Source organism: Melopsittacus undulatus, chromosome 1 (assembly GCF_012275295.1).
Source record: "Melopsittacus undulatus isolate bMelUnd1 chromosome 1, bMelUnd1.mat.Z, whole genome shotgun sequence".
In the NCBI taxonomy this organism is placed as follows: domain Eukaryota; kingdom Metazoa; phylum Chordata; class Aves; order Psittaciformes; family Psittaculidae; genus Melopsittacus; species Melopsittacus undulatus.
Window position 1 is genome coordinate 97,284,650 of NC_047527.1, and position 24,771 is coordinate 97,309,420.

The 24,771-nt window shown below is 66.6% G+C and overlaps 1 protein-coding gene across 1 annotated transcript in view; it reads right to left on the reverse strand.

Moving 5' to 3' along the window:
* LOC101872664 (SCO-spondin) overlaps positions 1-23,738 on the reverse strand; it is a 29,623-nt gene extending 5,885 nt beyond the window's left edge. The window contains 64 exon segments of the mRNA XM_034060397.1: positions 2-48; positions 149-301; positions 1,084-1,324; positions 1,401-1,532; positions 1,617-1,784; positions 2,266-2,463; positions 2,842-3,057; positions 3,554-3,777; positions 4,131-4,264; positions 4,751-4,914; positions 5,544-5,690; positions 5,851-5,897; positions 5,965-6,217; positions 6,787-7,130; positions 7,217-7,342; positions 7,439-7,565; positions 7,648-7,770; positions 7,859-8,038; positions 8,417-8,563; positions 9,424-9,481; positions 9,551-9,626; positions 9,707-9,953; positions 10,042-10,183; positions 10,287-10,411; positions 10,484-10,702; positions 10,804-10,917; positions 10,990-11,044; positions 11,122-11,281; positions 11,351-11,501; positions 11,579-11,758; positions 11,865-12,005; positions 12,390-12,542; positions 13,121-13,337; positions 13,420-13,486; positions 13,566-13,722; positions 13,840-14,076; positions 14,200-14,367; positions 14,441-14,671; positions 15,340-15,737; positions 15,822-15,915; positions 16,454-16,603; positions 16,774-16,883; positions 16,969-17,096; positions 17,183-17,385; positions 17,462-17,596; positions 17,677-17,933; positions 18,003-18,097; positions 18,172-18,352; positions 18,998-19,256; positions 19,948-20,113; positions 20,200-20,421; positions 20,512-20,684; positions 20,776-20,902; positions 21,009-21,147; positions 21,311-21,551; positions 21,637-21,799; positions 21,873-21,995; positions 22,095-22,180; positions 22,296-22,454; positions 22,619-22,721; positions 22,789-23,000; positions 23,075-23,251; positions 23,341-23,423; positions 23,515-23,738. Coding sequence (XP_033916288.1) covers positions 2-48; positions 149-301; positions 1,084-1,324; positions 1,401-1,532; positions 1,617-1,784; positions 2,266-2,463; positions 2,842-3,057; positions 3,554-3,777; positions 4,131-4,264; positions 4,751-4,914; positions 5,544-5,690; positions 5,851-5,897; positions 5,965-6,217; positions 6,787-7,130; positions 7,217-7,342; positions 7,439-7,565; positions 7,648-7,770; positions 7,859-8,038; positions 8,417-8,563; positions 9,424-9,481; positions 9,551-9,626; positions 9,707-9,953; positions 10,042-10,183; positions 10,287-10,411; positions 10,484-10,702; positions 10,804-10,917; positions 10,990-11,044; positions 11,122-11,281; positions 11,351-11,501; positions 11,579-11,758; positions 11,865-12,005; positions 12,390-12,542; positions 13,121-13,337; positions 13,420-13,486; positions 13,566-13,722; positions 13,840-14,076; positions 14,200-14,367; positions 14,441-14,671; positions 15,340-15,737; positions 15,822-15,915; positions 16,454-16,603; positions 16,774-16,883; positions 16,969-17,096; positions 17,183-17,385; positions 17,462-17,596; positions 17,677-17,933; positions 18,003-18,097; positions 18,172-18,352; positions 18,998-19,256; positions 19,948-20,113; positions 20,200-20,421; positions 20,512-20,684; positions 20,776-20,902; positions 21,009-21,147; positions 21,311-21,551; positions 21,637-21,799; positions 21,873-21,995; positions 22,095-22,180; positions 22,296-22,454; positions 22,619-22,721; positions 22,789-23,000; positions 23,075-23,251; positions 23,341-23,423; positions 23,515-23,738 — 10,477 coding nt within the window.
* Between the last annotated feature and the right edge of the window lie 1,033 nt (positions 23,739-24,771).

The following is a 24,771-nucleotide window of genomic DNA, read 5'->3' on the forward strand; positions in this document are numbered from 1 at the left end:
CCGTCACAGGGGGTGTCCTGGCACTGAATGCCCTCGGGGGTGCAGGTGCTATGGAGACACGAGTGGGTGGCTGGGTGGGGACCGCGGTGGCCCCCATCCGGGTCCCCATCTCCCTGTCCCCCCCCCCCACCCCTGTCCCTTCACTGACCATTGCCGGCAGGGTCCCTGCATCCAGCTCTCGCCCAGGCTCCCGTTGCCAGCCTCCCGTGGGCACAGGGCCGGACAGGGCCCCTCAGCACAGTCCCGGCTCTGCTCCTGCGGGCCCTCGCATGGCACAGCACCTGCCACTGCGATGGGGGTTCTGGGGAGACACCGGCGTCACCCACTGGATGGAGGGGCACAGCAGCACCTGTCCCGGGTGTCCACTGGGTGCTCTGTGTCCCCCCACAGGTGCCATATGTCCCCTGTGTGCCGTGTCCCTCAGTGCTGTATCTCCTGGGTACACGTGTGCCACATGTCCCACCTGGGTGCAGTGTCCCCCAGGTGCCATTTCCCCCCCTGCAAGTGCCACATGTGCCCTCCAGGTACTGTGTCCCCCTTCAGTACCACGAATGTCCCCCATGTGTCATGTCCCTCTCCCCCAGGTACCATGTGATCCCAAATGTCCCTCCCAGGTGCCATGTCCTCCACCAAGTGTCCTCTGGGTGCCATTGTCCCTCCCAAGTGCTGTGTGTCCCCCCTCAGTACCATATGTGCCCCCCATGTGCCGTGTCCCCCCCGTTGTGCCAAAGTCCCCTAGGTACTGTGTGTATCACTGGGGTGCTGCCATCCCTTTCCCAAGTGCCACATGTTTTCCAGGTGCCATGTGTCCCACCTGGGTGCCATTTCCATATTCCAGGGTGCCATACGTACCTCCCTGATGCTGTGTCCCCCTCCCATACAAAACGTGTCCCCATGCACTGTGTCCCCTCCCAGGTGCCATACCTATGGGTTCTGTATCCCGTGGGAGCCGTATCTCCCGTGTCCCTTCCAGGTGCCATTTCCCCCTGCCACAAGTGCCATGCCGTGTCCCCCCCGGTGCTGTGTGTCCCCCAGAGTACCGTATCCCCCGTGTGTGCCATGTGTCCCCGCGGCCGGTGCCACCTGTGCCTGTGCTGCCGCCCGTGCCCGCAGGTGACGGTGCAGGGCTCCCATCGGCCCCAGGGGTTCCAGCGGCACTGTGGCTGGGGGCACCCATGGCGGGTGCAGCGCAGGCGGCCGCTGTCACACTCGCAGCTCTCGCACCCGTCGCGGTGGCGGCTCCCGGGCTCCCACCCGCGCCCGGCCGCGTCCGTGCACTCGCAGCGGGCGAGGGGCACGCAGCCGCCGTCCTGCTCCAGCCGCCCTGCGGACAGGGGCACGCGTGGGACACGGCACCGGCGCAGGGCTGCGGGCCCCGAGCCGAGCGGGGCCGCACTCACCGTCGGGGCAGCGGCAGCCGGGCAGGCAGCGCTCCTCGGGCCCGCAGGACAGCCCCGCACGCAGGTCCCCGCAGTGCCGCGGGCAGCGGTTGGCGCAGGGCACCAGCACCGTGCCCGGGGGACAGCTCTGCCCTGGGGGCGGCACCGACACGACCGGTGACCGCGGGGATCCCGGGGATCCCGGTGCCTCCCGGTGCGCCGGTGCCGTGTCCCTACCGCAGGGCTGGGGGTTGCAGAGCCGCAGCTGGTGCCGCTCCCCAGGGCAGGGCTCACCCCCGTTCTTGGGAGGGGGACGGGTGCAGGAGCGGCTGCGCAGGGACCGGCCCCCCCCGCACGTCCGGTCACACCGTGACCAGGGGCTCCAGGGGGACCAGGCGCCGTCCACTGCATCATGGGGGGGGGGGGGGGGTCAGGTGGGGGGCGATGATCGCGACCCCCAGATCCCCCCGGGTGTCCCCTCATCAGCCCTCTCTGACCCCCCACAACCTCCCCAAAGACCCAAACAAGCCCCCCAATCCCCTCCAACAACCCTACAGCCACCCAAGCTCACCCCAAGCACCACAACAAACCCTCAAAGACCCCCAAACTCCTCCAAGAAACCCCTCAATTGCCTCCTGAGCTCCCCAAGAGGCCTCCCCCAAACCCACCCTGAGCCCCCAGTCCCACTCCAAACCCTTCAACAAACACCCCAATCCCACTGAGACCTCCCCAACTTCCCACCATCCCCCCCGAGCTCCCCAAGCCCACCCCAAGCACCCCAACAAGCACCCCAAGACCTTACAAGACCCCAAGAAGCCCCCCCCAATTCCCTCCCAGCCCCCTCAAGCCCACTCTGAGCCCCCCAACAGTCCCCCCAGCCCCACACCAGTGCAGGGGCGCAGGCCACAGGCGCGACGCTCGGTGCTGCCGCTGTCGATGTCGGGGCACCATCGCCCCCCCGGCCCGGGGGGGGTGTACGCCCGCAGGCGCAGCTGCAGCCCCCCCCCGCAGCTGCGGGAGCAACCGCCCCACTGGCCCCACGATGTCCACTCGCAGTCACAGGCTCCACCAGGGCAGGGGGGGGCTATGGGACCCCAACACCCATGAGCCGAGGGGTCCCCATATATGGCCCCCCAATGCAGCATGGCAGGATGTCCCCCCCATAACCCACACATTCACTGGGGTAGGGCCCCCCATAGCTCCCCGGTGCAGTGGGGCAGGGAGTGTCTTCCCCTACCATAGCCCACCCATACAGTAGGGCAGGTCCCCTCCCCTTAATGCAGTGGGGCAGGGTGTCCATTCACTCCCATAGCCCACCCTTGTAGACACGGCAGGACACCCCCCGATAGCTTCCCTGTGCAGTGGGGCTGGGTGTCCACCCCTCCTTGCCGTAGCCCACCCACACAATGGAGCAGGTTCCCCCCCGTGACCCCCCATGCAGTGGGGCAGGTTCCCCCCGCACCGTCGCAGTGGGGCAGGTTGCAGGCCTGCTGCTGCTGGCTCTCCCCACCGCAGTCCCCAGGGCCACTGCAGGAGCGGTTGCGGCTCTTGGTGGCCGGGGCCTCGGGGCGGGTGCAGCTCTGGGAGCAGGGGCTCCAGGGAGACCAGGGCCCGAAGCCTCCCCCGGCCTCGGCACCCGGGGATGTGGGGCTGGGCCTCGGCGTGGGGGTGAGCATGGCTGGGGGTAGAGAACATGGTGACACCTCCAAACCCCTGTGGGACCCGCAGAGGGGATGGGGATGGGAATGGGAGCCACGGCAGGGCAGAGGCAATGGGGCTGGGAGTCATGTGGATCATGACATGGGGATGGGGATGGGACTCTGCAAGGCAGAGGGGATGCAGCTGAGACCTATGGTCTGGCATGATGGAGCCAACAGCACAGGGAATGGGGATGTGCTGTGACCCACAGCAGGGGGACAGGATGAGGCTGTGACCCATGGCAGAAGGTCTGGGATGGGCCATGGCCAACAGCAGAGGGGCTGAGGCTGGGTTATGACCCATGGGAGAAGGAATGGAGATGGCCTGTGACCCATGGCAGAGGGGACACAAGGGGCTGTGACCCATGGCAGAGGGGACAGGGATGGGCCATAACACACTGCAGAAAGGCTGTGACCCATAGCAGAGGGGATGGTGCTGTGACCCATCAAGGGGGCTGGAATGGGGCTGTGACGCACCGGGGCAGTCAGGGGTCCGGCAGTACATGGTGTCAGTGTGGGCTCCAGTGCAGTCCCGGCCGCCATGGGCCGGTGTGGGGCTGGTGCAGACCCTTTGGCGGGTGCTGAGCCCCAGCCCCCCACATGTGGGTGCACAGGGGCTCCAGGGGCTCCAGGACCCCCAAGCCCCATCCCGCCAGCAGTCCTCCAGCTCCGTGCAGTTCAGGTGGCCGTGATGGCACGTGCTGGGGGGCAGTGACAGGGTTGCTGTGGGGCTGGGGCAGGGGGGCAGCAGGGTGGTGGGGAGGGCAATGGGGTGATGGGTAAGGGGAGCTGGGGGCTGGGTGTGGGTGGAAAGGGGCTGGGTGATGGGAGGGGAAGGACCATGGGGTCGGTGGTGGTGGGGAAGGGCCAAGGGGCAATGGGGAAGGGATGTGGGGTAGTGGTGGTGTTAGAGAGGGGTGGGAAAGGCCGTGGGGTGACAGGGAAGGGCTGTGGGCTATGCGGTGGTGGGGAAGGAGCACGTGTGCAGGGGCGGTGGGGCGGGTGCTGGCTGTGGGTCACGGTGTGGGTCACGGTGTGGGTCGCGGTCACTCACCAGTTGGCGCAGGCCGTGCGCACGGTGCCCCCCGCGGGCAGCTCCTGCCCGGGCAGCAGCTGGGGCTCAGCGGTGCCGCTGGATCCGTCATGCAGCTGCCGCAGGAGCTGGGCCGGCAGCGCACACGGACACTCCTGCACAGAGGCACCGGAGCGCGGATGGAGCCGGGGGCAGCCAGCGCTCCATGGAGCACCCAGTGTGCACAGCACCCATGGCCTCAGGGAGCAGCCGCCACCCCCAGAAACATCCATGGACCCGAGCATCCCTCAACATCCCATGGATCACCCCGTGTCCTGGGCTCCTCCACAACCCCGGGTATGATCCATCCCACCCCATCCCCATCCCCATCCCCATCCCTATTCATTCCCATCCCCATTCCCACCCCATTCCCATTCCATCCCCATTATCCCCACGTCATTTTCATTCCACCCCATTTCCATCCCCATTATGCCCACCCCATCCCATCCCCATTCCCATCTCCACTCCCATCTCCGTTCCCATCCCCATTCATTCCCATCCCCATTCCCACCCCATCCCCATTCCATCCCTTTCCCATTCCCGTTTATCCCCATTCCCATCCCTATCCCCATCCCCATTCCCGTTCCCGTCCCCGCGCTCACCCCCACGCACTCCCCGCGGTGCAAGAAGGTCCCCACGGGGCAGCCGCAGCCCTGGGCGCAGGCCCCGCCCCCGCAGCCCACGCGCCCGGACACGTGCGCGCAGCTGAAGGGGCAGGCCCCGCCCACGCACTCGCGGAACACCCGCCCCCGCGGGCAGCCCGAGTCTGTGGGGCAGGGAACGGGACTGGGCTGTGGGGCGGGGCTATAGAGCGAGAGTGTGGGGCAGGGCTGTGGGCAGGGCTGTGAGACACGGGTATGAAAAAGGCCTGAGGGACTAGACTATGGGACAGAGCTGTGGGGCACGGGCATGGGCCAAGGGCATAGGGCAGGGCTGGGGGTGGAGGTACGGGTGAGGGCCATGGGGCAATGCTGTGGGTCAGGGCAGTGGGTTAGGGGCATGGAATAGGTCTAAGGGATTGGGAGATGGGGCAGAGCTGCAGGGTGTGGGTATGGGCAGGGGTACATGTGAGGGCAGTAGGGCAGGGCTATGGGGCAGGGCCATGGGACAGGCTTAAGGGATAAGGCTATAGAGCAAGGGTGTGGGGCAGGCCTATGGGGCAGGCCTAAGGGATTGTGCTGTGGGGCACGGGTATGGACAAGCATATGGGGCAGGCCTAAGTGACAGGGTAGTGGATCAGGTCCATGGGGCAGGACTGTGGGTCAGGGCAGTAGGTCAGGGCTATGGAGAAGGGTCATGGGGCAGGTCTAAGGAATAGGACTATGAGGCAGAGCTGCGAGGCACGGGTATGTGTCAGGGCTATAGGTCCGGGCTATGGGTCAGGCCGGCACTCACCGCGGCACACGTGGGTGTTGCACATCTGGCTCTGCAGGCCCAGCCCTGCACACTCGGGCCGGTGGCACTGCCGCCGGCGCAGCCGCTCGCCACCGCCGCAGGAGACGCTGCAGGGGCCCCACGGCGACCACGCGCCCCACGGTGCCTCTGCGGGACACGGGATGGGGCCACTGGCTCGGACGGTGACCCCCCAACACCCACAGCCCTTGGGGGGCTCAGCCCCACGGCCCCCACACAACAGGCAGTAGACGGCACCACGCGGCACACGGTTCACAGGTCCCACCATCACCCCGTGAGCCGGCGGTACCTGTGCATGGCTCCGTGCCGCACACCATGGCCCCGGCCGTGCAGGTGCTGCGGGAGACAGGGGTCAGCGCCGGCGGCATCAGCTCCATGCGGCCCCCCCCGTCCGGCCCCGCACCAGTTGTTGCAGGTGTCCCCGGCCGCAGTGTCCCCCGGCAGGTACAGGCGGCCGCGGTGGTAGCAGGGGCAGCTCGCGGGGCGCACACAGCTCCGGTTGTGCAGCAGGAGCCCCGCGGGGCAGGCGCAGCCGTCTCGGCAGCGCGCGGCGCACTCCACACCCGCCGCCAGGTCCAGGCAGAGGCGCGGGCAGGGCCCCCCCGTGGCGCGGCACTGGGCAGCAGTGCGGTACCGAGCGGGCAGGGGGCACCGCGCTGCGGGCACCGGAGACAGCGTCGGGAGGGGGCCCGACCCCAGGGACCCCACGGCCCTGGAGCTCTCTCCCTGTTCCCCCCATCCCTGGTGCCTCCCAAACCTGGAACCCCATTGCCAGTGCCCCCCGGTCTTAGCACCTCTCATTTCTGGTGCCTCCCAGCTCCCCAGACCAGCGCTGGCAAGTGGGTGGATGCCGCAGGGATGGAGGGCCTGGAGCTGGTGGGACCCCAATCCCGGGGTATACCCCAATCCTGCCGCAGCCAGGCAGCCTCACACACCCAGACCCACAGCGCCCTATCCTTAACACCCCAAAACACACAGCGCCCAGACCACAGCACCCCTGATCCCACAGATCCCCAATGCCAACAGCACCTCAATGCTCAAGCCACCCTGAAACCCATGAGACCTCCAAACCCACAGCACCCCAAAGGCCCCATCACCCAGCCCACGGCACCCCAAACCAAACAGCTCCCCTAATCCCACAGCACCCAGCCCGCATCACCCTCACCCCACAGCACCCCAAGCCCCCCAGCAGCGGGTCAGGTGCGGTCAGGTTGGGGTCACGCACCGTGGCAGGGCTGGGTGTTACAGTCCCGTGTCTGGAGGTGGGGGCCGGTGCAGGGCTCCCCCTGTGCCGGCTCGGGGCAGGTCCGGTGCCGCTTCTGCTCACCGGCGCCGCAGGACACGGAGCACTCGGACCAGGGCGCCCAGGGGCTCCAGGCGCTGCCGAGCTCTGCCGGGACGGACAAACGGACGTGTGGGGTTTGCGGGGTGCCCGCGGCAGGTGGGGGGGGGGGTCAATGTGCTCCGTGTCACCCACCGGTGCCGCAGGGTTCGTGGCACTCGCGCAGCTCCCGCGCCGCCCCGGTGCAGGGCGCTCCTCCGGCAGCCACCGCGGGGTTGGTGGGTGACCTGCGGGAAAGCGCCACGTGGCCGCCCCATCCGTGGGGTGCAGCCGCCCCATGGCCATGGGGCAGAGCCCCAACCCAACCACACACCTGAACCTCTCCTGCGTCCCCGCGCCGCAGCTGCCACTGCAGGGGGTCCACGGTGACCACGTGGACCAGCCACAGTCCACGGGGCAGGACGCGTCCTCGCATGTCACAGTCCCGTTGTGGCACGTGCTGCGGACCGGCACCGGGATGAGCCATGGGGGCAACCCAGGGGCACCCCCAAACCTCCCCAAGCCCCTTGGGGTGCAACACGGGGCCCGCACTCACCACCGCCGGCAGTCCTGCAGGAACACCTCGCCGGGCTGGCGCTGCTCACCGGGCACATGGCACCGGCACTCACCGGCATCGACACAGGCTCCGTCCTGCAGGAACAGCTCCGGCGGGCACCAGCAGCCTGTCCCGTGGCACCCTCAGCACCGGAACTCGGCACCCAGACCCCCCCCCACAAACACCCAGATCCCGCACCCATCACTCACCGGCCTGGCAGCGCCGCTCGCAGGTGCCGTTGGCACCGAGGTCACCGCAGCTCCGGGTGCAGGGGGGGTCCCGTTCCCCCTCGCAGTCCTCGGTCCGCACAAGCACCATGCGGGGGCCGCAGGCTGGGGCCGGGGGCACAGGGGGTGCTCAGGGATGCAAGGGGCACCCGGTGTCCCCCTCCCCTTCCTGTGTCCCCGTCCCTCGCCGTACCTGGGGGGTCTCCGCAGGGCTGGAGGCTGCAGGGCTGGGTCTGAAGGTGCCCCCCCGGGCACGGAGCCCCCCCGTTCTTTGGAGGGGGGTCGCTGCAGCTCCGTTCCCGGCTCCGCACGCCCCCCCCACATGTGGCATCACAGGGGGACCAGGACCCCCAGGCTGCCCACCCGCCAGGCACTGCAGGAGGAGCAGAGTGTGAGGAACGCCGGACATCCCTATAGCCTCCCCCTGTCCCACGCCTCAGCCACTGCTCCCCCCATGCGAGGGTCTGGCCCCCTGAGCCCTGGGACCATCTGGAACAAATGGGGGTGTCAGGGGTCCTTGGGATGCGGGGTGGTACCCAGAGGTCCCTGGGGGATCTCGGGGGCACCCTCGGGGTACCTGGGGTGTCCCAAGGTGGAGGGGGGGTACATGGGGGTCTCTAGAGTGGCAGAGTGTACCCAGGGATGGGGGTACCAGGGAGAACTCTGGGGGTCCTCAGGGTGGGAAAAGGTCCTTGGGGTAACCCTGGGGTTCCCTGTGGGTGATGGGGATCCCTGGAGGTGCCAAGGATACCTGGGCAGGCACGCAGGAAGCAGATGCGGGTGTCGGGGGGGGTCCGTGCACAGCCACCCCCGGGCAGAGCCTGCCGGAGGGCGACCCCCAGCCCACAGGAGCGGCTGCAGGGACCCCAGTTCCCCCAAGGGGCTGGAGCACAGGTGCCTGGGGGGGAGGCAGGGATGGGAGCGGTCCCCAGGCCCCTCAACATTGGATTCCTGCAGATATGGTGCCCCCAGACCTGGACCCTTATCCCAGTGCTCCCCATGCATGGTGTCCCCCAGCACCAGCACACCCAAACCCACAGAAGACTAAAATCCATGGCACCCCAAAAATTGCAGCACCCTTAAATCCACAGCACCCCAAACCCCATGGTAGCTCTGAGCCCACAGCACTCCAAACCCCTTAGTACACAGTCCACCACACCCCAAAACCACAGCACCCTAAATCCCACAGCACCCCTAAACCCTTGGCACCCCAAAACCTAGGGCACCCACTCTACAGCACCCCCAACCCTTTGGCACCCAGCCCCATGGTGTGATCTAGGTGCTGTCTTCCTTGTCCCAGGGACCACCACATCCTATCCTGCTCTGGGGGAGCCCCCCACATCTGGGGGGGCCGTGCCTGACCCTACCCCATGCCCTGGGGTCCCCTAACCTTGGGGGGTCGGGCTGGAGACTCCTGTCTGTGCTGGGGGGGATCCGGTGGAGGGTGGCCCTGTGGAGGGGCTGGTGCCTATCCCCAGGGTGCTGGGGGTTGTTGGGGTGTCAGGGGCCTCCGGTGCTGGCTCCGTGATCCCGGGCTCCATGGGGCTGCTGGCTTTGGTTGTAGGGGGGCCCACGGCCATCATGTGAGGTTGGGGAAGGGGTTCAGCCCCTGGATGCCCTGGGGTATGTAGGACACAGCTCAGGGGTCAGAACTGACCTCGACACCCCAGCTGCATGCAAGGATGAGGGAACCCCAGCCCAGACCCCCCTCAGCCCCACATCTGACTCCCAGGCCCCCCTCTTTCCCACAGGAGGTACCTGGTGGAGTGGGCTCAGCACCTTTGGGTGGCAGCTGGGTTCCCATCCCAGGGGACACCTGCGTGGGGACAGAGGGGTGTCATCTGCTGCCCCCATCCCCTGTGCCCCCCATTCCCCCTGGGCTCACCGTGGCTGGGGGCACTGGCAGTGGCTGCATGGTTGTGCTCAGCACCAGGATGCCGGCTGCCACAGGGGCCACAGGGCTGGGGATGTACAGCCAAGATTAGTGGTCACCCACTGTGACCCCCAGCTTCCATGGGAACCCCCAGTCCTGCTATGGTACCTGGTGGTGCTGGGGGACCCACAGCCAGCCTCATCAGTGCCATCAGGGCAGTCGGTGACACCATCACAGAGGAGATCCCGGGGACCCCCAAGGACACATTCGCCATTCCTACACTGGAACTCTTCCATGGCACAGGGGCGCTGGCTCCGTGTCACTGGCATCGTCAGTGTCACTGGCATCATAGGTATCACTGGCAGCATCACCGGTGTCACTGGCACTGTCACAGCCCCATGCCAGGCTGGGGGCACTTGGGGAGAGGGCAGAGGTGGGCAGTTCAAGGGCACCTACGGGTGGGGTGGGGGGTTCCCACCACTGCCCCCCATTGCCCTCGGTACCTGGGGGGCAGCCCAGTAGCTCAGTGCGCAGCACGATGCGGTTGTGGAAGTCCTGGGGCAGGATGCGGACATGCTGCGCCTGCACCATGCGGCCTAGCAGCCGCGCCACTGGTGTGCTGGCATCCTGGTTGCCCTGGAAGAGCTGGTGGGGGGACACAGACAAACACAGAGGGGTGTACATACATGTACACACACATGTGCACCATCACACATGCACTCATGACTGCATGTGCAACCGGCAGCACCTGGGCATTGGTGGTGCCGTTGGTCAGGTAGCGGTAGAGGTGCCAGCGAGTGCCATCGGCGCTGAACTGCAGCAGGAAGGCAGTGACGAAGGCGTCAGAGGAGCCGGCTCCCTGCACCACCACCCCTGCGGGGACAGCGCAGCACATGGTGGCACCGGTGGCACCATCAGCGCCGCGGCGGGCAGCCCGGCACCCACCGGTGATGTTGGTGGGCTGCAGCAGGTCCAGCTGCAGGAAGGGGGGATCGTCGGGCAGTGCCGTGTAGGCATCATCCGGGGGGGCCCAGCCCTGCAGCGGTTCCCTGGGGTCACCACCGTGCAGCCGGGCAGCGTGTGCCAGGCTCTCCGCCTGCTCCGATGAGGCACTGAAACTGCTGTCCGGCAGAGCCGCGGTGCCCAGCGGGAGGTAACAGGGATCTGGCAGCATGTGGGAGTAGGTCAGGGACTGGGGACACAATCCCTGTCCCGGCTGCCTGTACCCTGCCCGCACTGGCAAGCCTCACGGTGGTGGTGCTCACCGCCAAGGGGAGGCAGCGGGAAGGTGAGCAGGGAGGAGCTGGGGGGCTCTGTCGGCGCGTACGAGGGGGCCTCCGCTGTCGGCAGCACCGGGGGGGTGGTCGTCACGTTGTCACCTGCAGCAGAGACAGTGTCAGGCGGCCCCTCTAGGATGGGACCCCCATCATGCATTCGCTGCCCCAACTCACCCGCAGGGGCACAGTAGCAGCAGGAGTCCCCGTGGCCATCAACCAGCATCCGGCCCTACGGAGGTCACCGTCACCATCAGCGCCAACAGTGCCAGGACCGGCACCGGTGTCGCGGTCCCCCCACGCCCTCACCTGCGGGCAGCCGGCGGCGCGGTGCGGGCAGTAGGGCGAGCACCGCACGGCCAGGCTGGGCAGGCACTGGCACACGTGGCACGGCTCCTCACGCCACCGCTCCCCCGGTGCGCGCCGACGGCCCCGGGACTGGCACTGCCGGCACGGCGCCGTCTGGCACCTGCGGGAGAGGGGAGGTCACCGGGAGCCCGCCGCTCGTCCATCACCACCCGGTGCGCCCCCGCCGCACCTGCGCGCCTTGCGGTAGATGCCGCGGCAGTGCCGGCCGCCGCCGCGCTGGCTGGGGTTGGTGGGGCTGCGGAACGACCACTGCACGCTCTGCGTGCCGCAGGGCCCGGGGCACTCGCCCCACGCCGACCACGCCGACCAGCCGCAGTGCACTGTGGACGGCACCGGCTCAGCGCGGGGCACCGGCACCTCCTCCCCACGCCGCGGTGCCGCCGCTGCCGGGACTCACCGGCGCAGTCGGGGTTCTGCCGGCAGCGCCGCAGCTGCCCGCCCAGGCAGACGCAGAGCCGGCAATCCACCTTCACCGGCTGCCCCGAGCCGTGCCGCAGCCCCGCGGCGTGGCACGGGCACTCCCGCGGCAGCACGCACCGGCCCTCGTCCAGCACCAGCCCCGCCGCGCACCAGCACCCTGCCGTGGGGCGGTGCGCAGTGGGTGCTCCGCGGTCACTGACCCCTGGCCCTCCCCACCGCCGTGTGTGGGCACCCCGGGGCGCCGCGGCCCCCGCGCCCCTCACCTGGGCTGCAGGACCGGTCCTGCCGGCACGCGGCACCGGTGGAGACGTCGGCGCAGGATGCGGGGCAGGGAGCACAGGGCCATGGCCGCAGCCCCTCCGGGCAGGAGGAGGTGTTGGGGCAGCCACCCGGGGTGCAGGGGGCTGGGTGGGGCGGGTTTGGTACTCACCCGTGGGGATCCACCTGCCCCATGGAGCACACAGGGACCCACCAACAGAGCCCAACTATCCATCCCGTGGAACCCACCAACCCACAGCGCTCACTCAATCCATGGAGCCCACCCATCCCACCAAGACCCTCTTACCCCACAGAGCCCACCTACGCCTTGGAGCCCACTAATCCAGGGAGCCGACCTCATGGAGCCCACCCATCCCTTTGGGACCCACCTGCCCCACAGAGCCCACTACCCTGTAGAGCCCACGCACCCACAGAACCCACCCATCCCCTGGAGCCCACTTGCCCCACAGAGCCCACCCACTCCATGAACACCCCCATCCCTATGGACCCCCCACCCCATGGGCACCCACCCGTTTCAAGAGCACCGGGGGTCTCTCCAGGCAGGTCACTGCAGGGGCGGCCGCCGTTCCGGGGGGGTTGGCATTGCCGCTGCCGCTGCCGCAGCCCCCCACAGCCCCCAGGGCACGAGGACCAGGGACCCCACTCGGCCCAGGCACCGTCAACTGTGGTGGGAGGGAGGCAGGAGGGTGGGACGCCCCCATGGGACCCCTCATGGGATCCCCCATGGGGATTCTGCACCCACAGCCAGGACACTGGGGGATTTGGGGGAGTTTTGGAGGGTTCTGAAGAGATACTGGGGTCCTAAGGGTGTAATGTGGTGTACCAAAGGGGATTGGAATCATCTGGGAGGTATTGGGATGCTGCAGGGGAGTATTAGGGGATCCTTGGGGAGTATTGGGAGCCCCCCAAATCCCCCCAGGTAGCATCAGCCATGGGAACTCCCAATTCCCCAGCACCCAGACTATGGGAACTCTGCTGGGAATCCTGAAACCCCCATGGGAACCACCAAATTCCCCAGGAACCCCTAAATCCCCTGGGCAGTTCTGGCCATGATGATCCCCATGGGAACCCCCATACACTGCTGAGCAACCTCAGCCATGAAAACCCCTGAACCCCCCTTGGCATCCCGACCACAAGGACCCCCAAACCCCCCAGGCACCTCAGAGTCCCCTGGACTGCTGCCACCACAGTCCCCCCCCCCCCAGCGCCAGCCCCCCACTGTCGACAGCCGCAGGCTCACCGGGGCAGGCGATGCTGAAGCACTGCCGCTGCTCCACAGCCTGCCCGCGGCACCGGTGCAGCACTCCAGGATGGTGCTGGCGGCAGCCCCGTGTGCGGTGCTGCAGGCCGGGGCCACAGGAATGGGTGCAGGTGCCCCACGGCCCCCATGGCCCCCACTCACCGCAATCCCGCTCGTCCTCCCCACCGGCACCGCAGTCCGGAATGCCATCGCACACCTGTAACACCAGGGCAGCGCTGAGCCAGGGAGGGGGTAATGGTGGCACCAGAGCAGGGTTGGGGGTCTCTGTAGCCAGATACCTGCTGGAAGGCAACACACTCGCCCCCACTGCAGGCGTATTCAGCACAGGGGCCCCCTGTCTTGTTGCTCCCACTGACAAGGCTGCGGCTCCCTGCGGAGGTGACAGTCTGTAGTGGGGTGGTCGTGGTGGGGTGTCCATCCCCACCCTCGACCCACAGCCCACAGCCCCCTGCCCTCACCACAGAGCAGCTCGTCCTCGCCCTGGGGACAGTCGGTGTCCCCATCGCAGACCCTAGACATGTTGAGGCACAGGCCACCATCGCAGGCAAAGTTCCCTGGGCACAGCGGGATGGTGGTGGAGCCTGTGCCGGGGCACCATCAACTGAGACCCCACCATGGACAACACCACCATGGGGTGTCCCCGTACACCGGGTGTCACTGGGGATGGGACACCAGTGGTCCCAGCTGCATTGGCTCACCGCAGCGGTCCTCGCTCTCGTCAGAGCGGTCATGGCACTGTGGGATGCCATCACAGAGGTGTCCATAGGGGACACAGTCGGTGCCATGGGTGCAGGGGAAGTGTCCGGGCTCACAGCCACCAGCACAGCCCAGCTCATCGCTGCCATCGCCGCAGTCGGCCTCGCCATCACAGAGCCAGCCCCGCGGTGCGCACTCTCCACTGCCACACGTGAAGGCCGAGGGGCCGCATGCCGGTGCTGTGGGCAGTGGGTCACCATGGGGTGCCCATCCCTATGGTCCCCACCATGCGCCATCCCGGTGCAGGAGCCATGGGGTGCCATGTGGGGGTTTGGCTGCCCCACAGCACCATTGCCCCTCACCTGCAGAGGTGTTGGTGGTGGGCACTGCAGCGGGCAGTGCCGCTGCACACCCCGCTGGGCTCTCGTCCCAGCCATCGTGACAGTCACTGACACCATCACAAACCGCAGCCTCACTGATGCAGGAGCCATCAGGGCATGGGAGCTCCCCGGCGGCGCAGGTCACCCGGTCTAGGGGGAAAAAAACGCTTCCATGGGGCGATGCCGCCATGGTCGGGGGTCCCGGTGCGGGACTGAGCCTCACCTGGGCAGAACTCCTCATCGGTGCCGTTGGCACAGTCCCAGTGGCCATCACAGACAGTGGTTGGGGGCAGGCACTGTGCATCGGGACACTGGAGGTGCCCAGGGGGGCAGACGCAGCCACGCTCGTCACTGAAGTCGCCGCAGTCGTCGCGGCCATCGCAGCGGTGTGGGTACAGCACACAGCGGCCCAACGCGCAGCGGAACTCACCCACACCGCAGCTCGGGCTGCAGCCTGCGGTGGTGGCAGCTGTCAGGGACCCTGCACCATGGGGCTCAGACCCCCAGGGGCTGCGGGCTCAGGACCCATCACAGTGCAAAATAGTCAGGAGTGAGGGCTCAGGGACCCCTTTGCCATGAGACTCAACTCCCAGGACAAGGTGTTCAGACCCCCTCACTATGGGGCACAGATCCCCAGGCATGGTGAGCCCAGGATGCTTCACTGTGGGGCTCAGACCCTCAGGGTCATGGGGGTCAGGACTCCTCACTATGGCGTTCAGACCCCTTTGCTCATGGGGCACAGACCACCAGGGATGAGAAGCTCAGACTCTCTCCCCATGGGGTCAGAGCCCCAGGGACACACAGTTCAGGACCCCTCACCATGGTGCACAGTCACTCAGGGATGGGGGGCTCATTCCTCCTCACCATGAGGCTCAGATCCCCTGCCCATCGGGCACAGAACCTCAGGGTCAGAGGGCTCAGGACCCCTCACTATGGCATTCAGACCCCTTTGCCACAGGGCAGAGACCCTCAAGGAACTGGGGCTCAGGACACCGTGCTGTGGGGCACAGCCCATTGTCAGCTCATTCCTGCCTGCCACTGCTCTGTTCCCCAGGACCCCCACAACACTGCCCAACCTGGGACCCCCAGGCACAGCCGTGGGGCAGCCATGGGGCCACTCGCCTGCTTCATCTGAGTCATCGGCGAAGCCGCAGTCCAGCTCCCCATCGCAGACACGCTCGGGGGGGATGCAGCGGCCACTGGCGCAGGAGAACTCAGGGGGCACACAGGAGGCTGTGGGGCAGCCGCTCTCGTCGGAGCCGTCGCTGCAGTCACGGACGCCATCGCAGCGGGCACCCCAGGCCAGGCACTGCCCTCCGGCGCAGCGGTGCTGGTGTGGGGCGCAGCGCGGGGCGCACACCTCGTCCGAGCCGTCGCCGCAGTCCTCCTCGTTGTCACACACCCAGGCACCCGGCACGCAGCGCCCGTCGGCGCGGCACGAGAACTCCCACGCGGCGCACGGCACGGGTGGGCACGGCTCCGGTGAGGATGGGCAGTGCCACTCACCTGCCGCGCATGTGCTGCGGGGATGGCGGCGGATCAGCCCCACGGTGCTCCCCCAGGTCCCCATGGCTGTGCCGGGCCAGTGCCAGGCACGGACTCACCAGTTCTTGCAGCCCTGTTGCACTGTGGCACCGGCCGGGAAGGAGAAGCCATCCCAGAAGCACGGGCACTCGTCAGGCTTGATGCAGCCTCCGTCTGCCAGTGGGGAGGGTGAAAGGAGGCATTAGGCTGCCCCAGCCCCGGCACATGGCCCAGCCAGGCTGAGCTGACAGCACCACATCTGGTGCACAAGGCTGGGTTAGACCCTCCAACATGGAACTGAGCCATGGGCCGGGAAGAGGTCAAAGCACCAAGCACCATGGCCAGGAGGAGGGAATTGGGTGCAATGACAGCATGGCTGGCCCCACATCAGCCCCATGCCAACCCCACACCATCCCATACAACCCCATGTTGGTCCAACCTATCTACACACTAGCACCATGCCATACCCATGACCCCCCTACCAGCCCACACCAGATCCACATCAGCCCCACAACACCCCATGCAGCCTCACACCAGCTCCCTGCCACCCTACACTGTCAATGACACCCCATGCCAGCCCCACACCAGCTCATGCTGGCTGCACATCACACCATGCAGCTCCATATCATCCCCACACCAGCTCCATATCACCCCATGTTGCCCAAGACACCCCACACCACCCCACACCAGCCCCACTAGTGCCCAGCCTCACCGTGCAGGACCCTTCCTTGGGGGCAGAAGCACCCCTCCAGGCAGGACAGGTCCCGACAGTGCTCTGGGGGCTCGCGGCCAAGGTTGTGGCAGGTTGGAGGGCAGGGGGGTCCGCAGGGGCTGTACTCCAGCCCCCCATCACACTGCAGGGCTGCAGACAGGGGTCAGGTCTGGACAAGGCCGGGACCCCCTGCCCCACGGCACTCACACACTTTCCTCCCCACAGCCCCATGGGAGCCTCCTGACCCCCTCCCCGTCCCCATCACTTGTCTGGCTCAGTCATGGGACCCCTGCAGCCTTGTCCAGTGGCTGGTGACTCACGGCACAGCTCCTGGCTCCTCCATCGCACGTGGATGCCATGCTGGCCACACTCCTTGGCATATGTGGCAATGGCCGTGCACAGGCACTCACAGTCCCCACCAGAGTCACAGCTGGCATCACAGAGGGTTTGGTGGGATGGGGACAGTGGGACCCTCAATCCCCCTCCCCCAGCACTTACTGGCTTACCCCACCTACCCGCAGGCATCAAAGATGCACCAGTCGTAGAAGCGCTGGCACGGCACTGCATCGTGGCACGGCTCAAAGAGCCGCTGCCGGAGGATGCTGCAGCGCCTGCGGGCCCACACTGCCCGGTGCGGGTTCTCCTGTGGGGAGCCAGTGCCACCATCAGGCTCCATCCCTCACCCAGCCCCCCGCCACCACCCCCCTGGCTGCCCATTCCAATGCGTACGGTGCAGGGGTGCCGTGCACCAGCGCCGTCCACCTCGGGGCAGAGCAGGCTGAGGCGCCAGGAGTTGCCGAAGAGCTCAGCGCTGGGCTCCAGCACCCCTTGCCGGCTGGACAGATCGTTCTCGGCGTCACCGTCGAAGTTGCCGCAGAGCCCGGCCACACGGCTCCGGTGCCGCGGCTCCAGCCGGATGTACACCCGTGTGCCTGGCACGGTACGGCACTCAGCACCGGCAGCCAGCTGCAGCACAGTGCTGAGCACCCCCTCCCCTGCCGGTCTCACCTCCATCCCAGAGCACTGCCAGCCCCATGCGGGTGAGGAGGAGGAGGAAGAGGCCGGCGCGCTCCAGAGTCAGCCCAGTGCCGGTGTAGGCTTTGGGAGGTCGCACCGGGACCCCGTTCACTGTCACATCCCTCCCTGCCGGGGCAGTGCAGGCTGTCAGAGACAGTGACCCCCCCAGCACGTCCCTGTCCCTGCGCCATCATCCTCATCCTCACCCCGCAGCATGTGCACCACGGTGTTGCCCATCACCACCACCACTGATTTGGTGCAGGTGACGCCTCCAGTGCCACAGGGCACGTTCTCGGCGGTGACAGCAAAGAGCCCGTCAACCTCGCGCACCAGCAGGTACTCGCAGTCGCCAGGGAAGGAGAAGGCTCGGCCATCGAAGGTGATGTAGTGGGGGTCTCCCGTGGCCACGCAGGTGCCAGCGCACTCCTCCTGGCCACAGTGCCAGCGCTGCTGCCGGCACACGCTGCAGGGGACAGTGCTCAGCCCTGGCACAGTGTGCCCGGTGTCCCCAATGGGGCTGGGGGGGTCTCACCATGTGTTACAGTCCCAGACGATGGTGTCGTTGGGCCGGTACAACCGCCCACTGTGCTGGCATGGGCACTCTGCCGGAGACACACAGCGTCCGTCCTGCCGGCACACAGCCCCCATGAGCTGGATGTGGATCCTCTCCGGCACATCCCCATGGAGAGAGGGGCACCCACCAGGAAGACAGTGCCAGGGGGGCAGACGCAGCCGTCGGCGATGCCAGCGCAGGTGCCGTTGGGCTCGGCACTGTCACAGTGGCGCAGGCAGGAGCCTGGCACATGGATCAGCCCCCCAGGGCACAGGGTTGCCATGGGGCAGGCAGCTGCGGTGCAGTGCCATGATCCACCAGCACAGACACTGCAGGGACAGGGTACGGTGAGGGCAGCATCCAGCACCCACCAGTCTAGAGAGCCCCCTCCCAGCCAGATCCATACCATGGTCTCCATATTGCCCAGCCCCATTCTATCTCATCCCATTCCATTGCATCTTATCCCATCCTATCCCATCCTGTTTCCTTTAATGCTATTGTGTCCTGATGAGTCTTGCCTTGTGCATCCTGTTCCACTTTATCTATCCCACCACATCCTGTCCCATTCTATCCCACCTGTCTCATCCAGCTCCATCATGTCCTGCTCTGTCCCCACCCCATCCTGTCCTGTCCCTATCCCTTCTCCATCCTGTTCCCATTCCTACCCCATCCCATCATATCCTGATCCCATCCCCATTCCCATCCTCATCCACATCCAATGCCCATCCCATCCCGTCCCCATTCCATCCCCACCAGCCATGCTGGGGGCCAGGGACGGGCTCTTCCTTGGTGTTCCAGTTGTGCTGCAGCAGGGACGGGCGATGAAAGCCGCCTATCCCGCGGTGCCATCCCAAACGGGCCATAGGGGGATTTCATCACACACCTCCTGCCGCTGCCTCATCCCTCAGCACCGGATCAGCATCCCCCATACCACCCACCCCAGCCATGCCCCGGGCTCCAGCTGTGCCACACACCAGGTGCTGCAGCTCCGGCGGATGCGGCTGCCAGACGGGAGGAACGCAGTGCCGTGCTGGCAGGGACAGGCTCCAGGTGGGACACACATCCCGCCCTCAGCCAGCACCAGCCCGGCTGGGCACTGGCAGCTGGGGACACAGAGTCCATCCAGGCCGCGGCAGGAGCTGGTCCCATTGCTGTCACCACGCAGGTCGGCACAGGTCTGGCCACAGGGGTGGCCACAGTCCAGGTACCGCTGCCCTCCGCCGCATGGCACATCTAGGGGAGGGACATGGGGATGTCACTGACAGGGACGTCTCTGCCCTGCCATGCTCCATGCAACCTTGGCACCAGCTCCCACTGTCCTGTGGCATGTGGTGGCTGCATCCACATCCTATTCCCATCCCACTCCATCCCACTGTCATCTTCATCCTGTCCCATCCCATCCCCAACACATCCCTATCACATCCCATCCATACCCTAATCACATACCACCCACATCCCATCCCTTTCTCAGCCCATCCCATCCTATTCCTAACACATCCTTATCACATCCCATCCATAACCTATCCACATACCACCCACATCCCATCCTTTTTGCAGCCCATCCCATCCCTTTCTCATCTCATTCCACCCCATTCTCATCCCATTCCACCCCACCCTCATCCCATAACCATCTTCATTCTCATCCACACCTTTCTCATCCCATTCCATGCCATTCCCAGCCCCATCCCATGCCCACAGTGTCCTACCCCATCCTTACCTTCACCACCCCATCTCCATCCCATCCACATCCCATCCCATTTCCATTCCACCCCGTCACCACCTCCTCCTTATCCCCATCCCCATCCCATTCACATCCCCATCCCCATCCCATTCACATCCCCATCCCCATCCTATTCTCATCCCACCCCACCACTATCCCACCCCCATCTCCCCTCTGTCCTATCCCATTCCCGCCCATCCCCACCACAGAAGCTCTGGTTCCTCCACACCAGCTCCACTCCTTCCCGGCCACACTCCCGGGCATAGGCACCCAGCACCGGGCACAGGCAGCGCTGCCCATCCTGGCAGGTGCAGGCATCCCACAGGCAGAGCTGCAGGAACGGCTCTGGGTCCATGACCTGGTGACACGGCTGCCAGTGGCAGTGCATGGTCAAGCCATGGCGGTGGCACTGGGCACCGGGCACTGGAGCTTGGCTGGGATGGGGATCTGTGGTACCTGGAAGGTCGGGCCCTGCAGGATGGCACAGGCAGCCTCGGCGAGCGCCTGCTGCCCGCTGAAGTCACCGCAGGGCTGCAGTGGGATGGGTCCGAGCGCAGGGCACTCGCTGGACACCCGGTATTTGTTGGCGAAGGCAGCGACACTGATCTCCACATCACCTGCTGGGGTGGTGAACTCGTCCCCCTGGTTCCAGTTGTAGGTGCCGCAGAGACCCCGCACCTACAGCACCAGCACTGGCTCAGGATGGGATCCCACAGCTAGATCCCAGCCCAGCTCTGCCATCAGGCACCACCAGGAGCTGAGGCTGACCTTGTGGGCGAAGGAGGGCTGGAGGGTGATGTAGGCAGCAGGAGCATCCACTCCCCACAGGACATGGGCCCCAAAGGTCTGGAGCAGCAGGAATGCCGAGGACACGCGGCGGATGCTCAGCTCGGCACCGGCAAAGGGCAGCATCACCTCCTGCCCATCCACCATCACCTCGCCTGTGCCGGCGGAGCACAGCCACCTCAGGGCACAGCCATGGGCTGGCAGCCCCCACCCCACCACAGCACCAGGAGGGTCCCCGCAAGTCACCTGTGCCATGGAGACGGGCAGAGATCCGGCGGGCACTGATGGTGAGGGTCCGGCGGCAGCCGAGGGGCTGGCGGCCATCGCAAGCCTCGTGCTCAGCCATGATCAGCAGCTGTGCCTCCACGAAGTCCTGGGGCACAGAGACCCTGCTGAGGAGATCCCTGGGGCAGATCCCACCCCAGGGCAGGTCCCTACAGCCCCAGCACCACTACAGCCCCCGCGGCAGCTGCCCTCACCTGCACCAGGGTGTAGGCACAGGTGCCCAGGAAGGAGAAGTGCCGGCGGTCAAAGGTGATGTAGTGGTGGCTGCCCAGCACCGCGCACTCCCCGGGGCACCGGTCCTGGCTGCAGAGCCAGCGCCCGCCCTCGCATATGCTGGGGGCACAGGAGGGGACACTGGGATCACTGGGAGGGGACAGGACACACCACGACCACACTGGGCATGGGTACTTTCCCCGCCCCCCCAAACCAGAATCGTGCCCATCCACGGGGTTCATTCCAGTCTGGTGATTCTGGAGCCTGCCATGGCATTGCTCACCACCGATTGCAGCGCTGGCGGATGCTCTGTCCCGGGGCATAGCGCTGGCGGTGGTGGTGGCAGGGGCAGAGGCTTGGGGGCACGCACAGCATCCCGTCCCGGTAGAGCCCCGGCATGCACTCGCAGCCACCGGCGCAGTCCTGGTGGCATGGCCCATCCTCGGCACTGCCAACAGCCGCACAGCTGGCAGGGCATGAGGAGACACAGTCCGAGAATCTCTGTCCCTCACCGCAGTGTCGCTCTGCCAGGACATGCACCACACTCAGCACTGGCACCAGGCCTGGGGGATCAGACCTTGGTGCCAGAGCACATTCCCAGGTCCCTACCGCAGAAGCCAGGCCGGCGCCAGTCAATGCTGGTTTGGTGCCGGGCACATTCCCGTGCATAGGCAGCGAAGGTGTCGCAGATGCTGGAGCTCAGCAACTGCCCGGCATCGCCTTCCCGGCACAGCAGCTCCAGGCACGCAGTGTGGAAGCCACCAGGGTCAACCTGGTGTGGGGATAGCAGGTGAGGGTGGCAGGATCAGCACGCTCAGTGCCCCAGCACCAGCGCTGCCCCTCACCTTGTCATGGCATGCATGGAAGGGCTCGGCCAGGAGCTTCTCACACTCGGCCTCGGCTGCCTGCCGTGCTGCATTGCCCGCTGCACAGCTGGGGCTGAGCTCCACTGCATCCCTGCACCGGGGCTGAGCCCGGGGAGACCCTCAGAGCCGGGGTGGGCCCACAGGGACCCCCAGGCAGACACGGGGTCCTGGCACACCCCAGACCTGGCTCTGCCCTGGTACCTCTGGGCTGTTGTCTGGGATCTTCCAGGAATTGCCAAAGCTGGCGGCAAATGTGGCCACATTCCCTCCAGGCTGCTGGAAGTCATCTGGGGACACAGGGAGGCTGCGGTAGGCAGGAGTCACAGCACATGGGCCCAGCACACGGCCCTGGCACTGCCTCTCCTCCTGCATGGGCATTGCCACCCATGAGGTGACACTCACCAGCAGGGTCATCGTTGTAGGGGCCACAGAGCCCCCGTGTGCCGCCCCACAGCTCAGTGTCAACCATCACCGTGACTGCCCGGCTCCTGTCCGAGGTCACCCGCACACCCAGCGCACTCGCCACAGCCACCCAGTCACCCAGCCACGTCACGCTGATCCCTGAGGCACCACAGGGATTTGGGATTAGGGATGGGGACAAGGCAGTGGCTGAATCCCCCGAGCGGCAGCTTTGCCACCACCATCACCTGTGCCATCGGGGGTCTTGGCCCCACCAAGACCCCAGCCCAGTGCCACCAGTGGTTGGCCACCCACCCTCCCCTCACCGTTGTGCAGGTACGGTTGTCCCTCCGGCACCACCACACCATCCACAGAGATGTTCTGTCCCTGGGCCACCACCGTGCCCACCCCGAAGGTCATGTGCAGTGCCTGTGGGGGCATGGTATAAGCCAGGGCCGGGACTGGCAGCCACCACACCCCACCCCACCGCCAGTACCCGGGGATTGCCGGCAGTGATGGTGATGGCCCATGTGCCATCAGCAGCAGCAGCCAGGGCGTAGGTGCACTCGCCAGAGAAGTGGAAGTGTGTCCCGTCAAAGGTGCGGTAGCGGGACCCTGCCCAGGTCATGCAGCCAGCCCAGAGGCCCTGGTGGTGGGCGGCCGCTCCATGCAGAGACACAGCAGGCGATGGCTGTGGGGACACCTCTCCTGGAGCGGGGAGGCGAGGGCACTCTGCAAACACCCCATGGGACCCACCAGCCCCCCGGGACCCCCAGACCCACCAGCAAGGGGCAGGCGGGTGCAGGAGAGGCACGGTGCGCTGGAACCGGAGCCGTTCCTCCAGCTGTGCCCCCAGGGGTGCCGGCAGCACTCGGACAGGCTCATAGCAGAGAGGTTGCGGCTGCCGGCAGTGTCCTGGCACTGCCATGTGCCATAGCAGTGCCCCAGCAAGCCTTCGCCTGCAGCACAGGGAAGCACCTTGTCTCTACAGGTGATCACTGGGGACAATGGTACGGTGGTGCCACTGCACCTCAATACCCATCCCTACCTTCAGTGCAGTGGGGCCCGCTCCAGCCCTGGCAGCAGGCAAGCACCGTGCGGTTCCACACCACTGGCCGCGTCTCTGGGGGCCTGTGGCATCAGGCATGGGATGCACAGCACAGGGATGGGTGCCCTGGTGCCCCCCCTGTGCCACGCACTGCACATCCACACCAGCACTCACCGGTATATGTAGCAGAGGGGGGTGCCAGAGTCAGGCTGGGGCTCACCGTGGTCCCCACCATAGACCCGGCGCATTCGGTCCTGGTCAATCCGCCATCCCGCCAGGCTGTAGTGGTAGAGGCTGGTGCAGGGCACTGCGTCCTCGCGCCGTGGGGTCACCTCCTCCTCTGCTGTATCCTGCACAGTCCGCTTGCACCATTGCCTGTGTGGCACCACGGCACCCATTGTACCCCCAAACCGAGCTGGGCACGGTGTCCCCACACCACACCTCATCCTGGTTGCTGGTATGGGGCTGTGGCACTGAGGACTCACCCAGTGGCTGCTTCCACTGCAGCCATGCACAGCAGCAGGGAGGCCAGGACCTCACCGGACACCCAGGATCGGCGCACCATGGTCATGCCACCACGGCTACCATGGCAGAGGGAGATCTGTGTCACAAGTGGAGGACCCCCATGGGTCTCACCAGCAGCTCCCGAAGATAGGGACTTCCCAAAACGGCTCCTCTTACCTGGGGGCTCCCCGCTCTGTCCTGGCTGGCTCTGGCACTTCCACTCCCCCAGCCGCAGCACTGCTGCCCCCTTTTATGGTGTGGGGCTGCCCAGCTGTGGGGCTGGCGATTGGGCCCAGCTGCCAGGTGGGGTAGGAGGTAAGGTCATGGGAATCCCCATCGCCCCGTCTCCAGGGTGAAGCCCCAGGATTGTGCTGGGACAGTGGACCTGGAGCTCCCCTGTGCAGCTCAGCCCAGTGGGGCCACATCCTGGATCCGGCACATCTGAGATTAAGCATTAGGATCATAGATGTGCTGGGGTACCCATAGTCCCTAGAGGGACTCAGCTCTCGGTTCCTGCTTGCCAATTGGCTGTCCCACAGGGCTTTGATCCCAGCCACTGCCAGCCCCACAACCGGATCTCCATTGTCTTCCCGTGTCCCCACATCACAGCCAGCCCCATGGTTGTGTCCCCCGTGTGACCCCGCTGCCACCAGCCCCATGAGTGAGTCCCCGATGTCTCTCCCCGTGTTCCCACACAACCTCCAGCCCCATGCCAGGGTCCCCTCACATCCCCCCGTGTCCCCCCACCCACACCCCCAACCCCTGCCCCTTCGGTGGCGCGGGGACACGACCCGGTTCTCGGCCCAGGACGGCCCGGCTGGGGGACACTGTGTGGGATAACGGGGGGGTCTGGGGGGGGTACAGGACACGGAGGGTGCAGCGCGGAGGGGGCGGGAGCGGTTCTCCCGGTGCCCGGGATGGGGGGGC